At 33.9% G+C, this 6,000-nt stretch overlaps 1 protein-coding gene across 2 annotated transcripts in view; it reads left to right on the forward strand.

Moving 5' to 3' along the window:
- BTBD1 (BTB domain containing 1) overlaps window positions 1-5,706 on the forward strand; it is a 34,841-nt gene extending 29,135 nt beyond the window's left edge. For both annotated transcript variants that reach the window (XM_069098714.1, XM_069098715.1), the window contains 2 exons: window positions 4,153-4,299; window positions 4,795-5,706. In XM_069098714.1, coding sequence (XP_068954815.1) covers window positions 4,153-4,299; window positions 4,795-4,953 — 306 coding nt within the window. In that variant the 3' untranslated portion in view covers window positions 4,954-5,706. The remainder of the gene's footprint in view (window positions 1-4,152; window positions 4,300-4,794) is intronic.
- The last annotated feature ends 294 nt before the right edge of the window (window positions 5,707-6,000 follow it).

The raw sequence follows: 6,000 nt of genomic DNA on the forward strand, positions 1-6,000 counted from the left end.
GCACATAATCCTTAAAATATTTTCATTTTTCATATCCATTCCTTTTTCATTACTCCTGTTGTCCCTGCAGTTTAGTACTTTGTTATGTCTTGCCTAGACTCTTGGAATGAACTCCAAGCTGTTTTTCCCACTCTCCATTCCATTTTGTATAGTTGGTACATTAATTTTTCTAAAGTACTGGTTCAGTAATGATTCCCTGTTTAAAAATAGTCATTGGCTACTTGTAAAATAGTTTCAACATAGCTTGTCATTCAACACACTACACAATAGTAGATAAGTCTTATCTTTCATTACCCTTATACTTACACAGTACATTCTAGACAAGTTGTATTTATTCACTGTTACCATTTCTGTGCCTTTGCTCAGGATATTTTCTCAACCTCAGTTTCCTCAGCTGAGGAATACAGGGATTGGACTAGATGGCCTCTCAGGTCCCTCTTAACTCCAGATCTATGATTCTTTTCCTGGAATGCCTCCTCTCCCCTCCACCCCCCATTTTTGTTTTTCGAAATGCTACCCATCTTTCTCTGATCCCCTCCAAACTAGACACATTGCCTCAACATTTATTAAAATACAGTTTTCAGAGAACTGTGATAGGTATGCAGAGTTTAAATTAACATTGTTCTTACCTTTATAGAGTTGAGTTTATAGTATATTAAGGGATATAAGCCTATAATAACAAAAATATGTAAGTTCAAAACATTAGGTAGAGGTTTAAAATAAAGTGATATGCGAAATCTAGAGAAGGTAGATTCATTACCAACTTGGGATAGGGGGAGTAAGAATGGTATTAAGGAAGCTGGAATTTAATTTGGGCTTTAAAAAGGAGGGTAGGAATTGAATAATCAAAGAATTAATGATCAGCTTAAGCAAAGGCACAGAGGCAAGAGGATTCACAGTTTATTCCATGTAAACTAGGTTCCTGAAGCATATATGGAGGGAGGTCATATGAGATTGTAATTTTGGAGGTCCTTAGATGCTAGACAAAGGATTGTGAACTATTTAAGGGCATGGGAGGAGTAATGACATTTATTACTTTTGAGCAGAGGAATGAGATGACCAGATCTGTTTCTTAATCATAAAGGTATTTTAGAAGTTGTATGAAGGATGGATTATCAAAGGGAAAATATAGAAGTAGGGAGATAAAATTAAATGTCTTTTCAGTAGTTCTGGTAGGTGGAAATGGGTAATACTTTGGGTGTTGTTAGTGAAGTGAGAGGAGAAGATAGATGGTAAAGAGAATGGGAAAGTGGAATCAAGAAGACTTAACTGATTGGATATGAAAGGGGAAGGGGTAAGTTGAAGATGTGGTGGACTAAGTGAATAGTACTGTGTCTCGGAAAAGAATATGTGAAAAGAGGAGGAAGAGCAGGCTCAAGGGCAAAGACATGTTGAGTTTGAGGTGCCAGTAGGACATTTGGTTAGAGTTGTTCTGCAGGATGTTGGAGTTCAAGGTTTGGATATCAGGAATAAGTTCTGGAATTGAGGTATGAATTTTGATGTAATTGAATTGGGAATGAGTGAGATTGCTAAAAAAGACGATGTGTAAATAGTGAAGCTGGAAAAGGGCCAAAAAACATACTCTTTGGAAATGTCTTTTTTAAGAGGTTGAGAAGAGAGGAGCCAAAAAAAACAGAAGAAGAAAATACTTTATCAGAAAGGTAGGAGGAGAACCAGAAAAGCTCAGGGAGCCTGAAGGTGGTGGAATGAATGATCAGCTGTGTCAAAAAGCAGTAAAGCAAAGTGAGTGAGAAATAGAAAAGGACCGTCATTGGATTTGGTGATCGTTTTAGGGAGAACAATTTCTGTAGTGTTGAGAGCAGACACCAGATTGTAGAAGTCTAAGACAAAAGAAAGAGGGGACAGATTGGTAATGAAAAAAGCAGAGGCAATCAGGATAGACAATATTTGCAAGCTATTTCATGGAAAAGGAGGAAAAAAGAGATGAAATAGTAGCTGATTGGTCTGGAAGGGAAAATCTTTGTTTTTTTCCTGAATTAGAGAAACCTGAGTGTATTTATAGAGATTGAAAGGTGCCAGTACAGAGGAAGGAATGTGAACTATCCCTCCTCCAGACTTACATAGTCTCCTATTTTCCCATAATTTATCCTACATTGTGCTATCATTATACTTGTCTTAAACCCATTACTAGAGTATAAACTTTTTGATGGCAAAGATTGTTTTACTTATCTTTTTTTTAGTGATTTTTATTTAGGTATTCTAGAAATTCTAATTCAAAGCTTAATTCTCCCTAAGCCTTTTCTCTTCTTAAGCTAAATATTCTCAACAAATCTGACAGATTAGCAATCTGATCGTTTTATTTTGGACACACATGAATATTTTTTATTAATATGTGGTTGTTATTCTATGATTCATATTTCTTCTTTCCCTCACCATGTCTTAGAATTAATGCAGTTTATTTTTTTAGCCTTAGTCAATACTTTGTTTATCCCACTTTGGTTATATTGGTAATTTCACCCCTATCATTCCAACTTATCTCTCTTTTTGAAGTTTGATTCTTTTGTCGAAAATACTTTTTATCTTTCCTACTTAATTTTGTATTAACCAAAAGAACCTTTTTTAATGTAGTAAGTACAAGTTAAGACTAAAGGTGGGATTTTGCCTCAGGATTCTGAGAAAAGTTTGAAATGTACCAGAAAAGAAAATACAGAACTATATGACAGAGTGATGACAACTCTTTACTGAAGAATATCTGTTAACTTAGTTAATGCAACCTTAATTAATTTGAAAAGAAATCAGCATAGTTTATATTTTAAAAATAGTAAAAATCTTGTTTGTGGTTCTGGGTGCGTTTATAATTTTGTAAGAGCTGAAGATCAGAGCAGTGTTTTAATTTGGAGACCCAGAATTAGGTTGGGGATGCTGTCTGAACTGGCTATAGAACTGGGGAGCTAGATAGAGCTATCTGATTCCTCTTGAGTGGGAAGAACTTGACTTGGAAGTCAGGAGTAACTTGGAAGGGATTCAGTGACAAAATGACAAAGGTGTGATATATATGGATATGAACATATTGTGTGTGTATGTGTATGTTTGCATAGATATACACACATATATATACACATATGTGTGTATATATTGTGTACATATCACAGCTACTTAAATATTATAATTTGGTCAGGTATCTAGTGCCACAATAACACAATACACATATCAGTCAATCAGTAAACATTTATTAAACACCTACTGTGTGCCAGGCAATGTGCTAATAGGCATTGGGCAAAAATAATAGGCATAATAGGCAAAAAGAGGCAAAAGATAGTCCCTGCCCTAAAGGAGCTCACAGTATAATGGGGGAAGACAACCAACAAAAAACGTTTTACAAACAAGTTATATATAGGAGAAACAGGAAATAATTAAAAGAGAGAAACCACTAGATTTATGAGGAGTTGTGAAAGATTTTCTGTTGAAATGTGTTAAGTTAAGAGGTCTCATGGATGTCCAGTTTCACATGTTTAAAGGCAGTTGGAAATATGAAATTGGAGGCCAGCAGAGAGATTGGGGTGGATTTGAGAATAATCAGCATAAGGAATGATTATTAAATAGGATGATGAGATTCCTAGGTGAAGTAGTATATATAGAGAGAAGAGAAGGGGATCCAGGCTAGAATCCTGTGGGACACATGGAATTAGTGGGTGTGACTTGAATGAGGATCCAATAAAAGAGACTGAGAAGGATTATTTTATGCTTCTTAGGGAACAGATAAATGTGTGACACCTTTAGTAGTTGTAAGACAATTTTATTTTCTAATTTCAAAGACTTTTAAACTCGTTAGAATGGCTATTATCCAATCTCAAAAAAATCACTTCCTCATATTAAAGGGCCACTGAATGCTTATGGTTATCATGTGTAGTCACTGTCCTTTTTGTGACCCACTGGTGCCTTCTTTCAAAAAGGTCCTTCAGAATATATAAGCACTTTGTTACTTAACCATTTTCTGACAATAAAAAAAAATTATCTTTTTTGTTTTTAAAGTATGTAAAGTAGAAATTAAATACAGAGATTTTCCTAGTTTTAGCACTTAGTTGTGAAAGAAAGATGTAATTTTCCAGTTTATTTCTATAACTGGTCCTGCTTTGGGAACTTTTTATTGCTTCCCTGAAGTACTTTATATTTGATTTTCTTTTATTACAGATAATTGAATATGAAAAAAAACAAACTCTGGGACAAAATGATACTGGATTTAGTTGTGATGGGACAGCTAACACTTTCCGGGTCATGTTCAAAGAGCCTATAGAAATCTTACCCAATGTCTGCTATACAGCCTGTGCAACACTCAAAGTAAGATCTTTTTTTAAAGAATGTATAACTTTATTATAAGTTAATCTGGGCTTACTGCTAAAATTTTTGTAACAGTTATTTTATTAGAAGTTACTTTCAGACATAAACTGGTATTTCTGAATAGCGGGAGCCTTTCTAGGTAGGAAAAAGAGACTGCAAAGAAAATGATTTCTTCTGTTTTCTGGGGAAAACTATATACAAACTCAGGTCTATTACAGACCTTTCATTAAGCAATTCTTCATTTTAAATGAGAGAGAAGACAAAGAGAATAACTGGATATTCTTGGATGTTCTTCCAAATGATCAGGTTCTCTCTGCACCAAGTCTAGTAATTTCATCAGAAGTAACACTTTCAGCAAGTTTTTTTTTAATGACTTAAAATGCTCTTTAGCTTGTGTATGAAGTATTTAACGTATAGTATAACATTCAAATTAGAGTACCATGTGAAGTCCATTTTTAGTAGCTATTTGCTGACAAACCTTTTATTCTGATTTAGGGTCCAGATTCACACTATGGCACAAAAGGACTGAAGAAAGTTGTACATGAACCACCTGCTGCAAGCAAAACAACATTTTCATTCTTTAGTTCTCCTGGCAATAATAATGGTACATCAATAGAAGATGGACAAATACCAGAAATAATATTTTATACATAATTCAGCAAATAAACAGACTAATCTGAAAGTCATAACTAACTAGCTGCTGATGTTAGTAGTGTGTTATGAATGTTTATAATTTTAATATATAAGAAACATTTTAGTTTCTTAGGAAAGATAGAAAAATGTCCATATTGGCTTTGCATGATTATCATCAAGCTTAAAGAACTTAATGGAAAGTGCTTCATTTTCATATAACTCTAGGAGAAAAGTACAGGACTTTAATTGTAAAATATATATATTTAAGCAGCTACTTGTGCTTTCACTTGTATAATTTCATAAATCAGCTTGTTTGGCTGATGGTCTTTCAGTAGTTTTTAAATCGAAAGACCCTTGTTAAGGACAGTTGAAGTTTTGGGTTTTTTTTTTTTTACTGTTTTGCCAGTTGGATGGGTGAATTGATCCATGTGGGCTTGGTCAGTATTCTTGCTAAACCTTTTATTAATTCAAATAACTGTTTTCAGGAAATATGAAAACTGGATTTGTATCTTTGGTTTTGGAATCTTGGGGAACCACGAACCATATATCTTGTGATAGGCATTTGGAATTACATTAAAATGTTTCTAAGTGTTGAAAAGCATTTATCTGTTTACCTGAGGAAATCTGGAATCCATTTAAAGAAATGGTTATTTTGTAGTAGTATAGTAATGTGGTTATATAGTAGAACTTATAAACTACAAATTGGAGTTTTATATAAATAAATCTGCAATAATGTAAAATGTGAAAAAAAAAAAGTTATCTGACTGGACACTTCATCACTGTGTGTGTAATTTCTTTGGGGAGAGGAGGGATTTGGAATGATACTTTTGTTTCCAGAGAATGAGATAGAGATCTTTAGAACATTTTATTTGATAGTTCTGCACAATAAGAAATAGGCTATAGCCCTGACATCTAGCTACCAGATACCTTCTTGGTTACCTGTAATTCCCAAGGAAATGAATTCTGGTTAGCTAAAGGTTAATCAGAAAATACTTTTTTTTGTTTCAACCTTTGCCTAAAATATTTCTAACACAGTTCTATACTATGGTATGTTGGTAAGTACAGGGT

Source organism: Petaurus breviceps, unplaced genomic scaffold, assembly GCF_028583685.1.
Source record: "Petaurus breviceps papuanus isolate PSGF00001 unplaced genomic scaffold, PetGlider_PUasm1.0 37, whole genome shotgun sequence".
NCBI classification, from domain to species: Eukaryota; Metazoa; Chordata; class Mammalia; order Diprotodontia; family Petauridae; genus Petaurus; species Petaurus breviceps.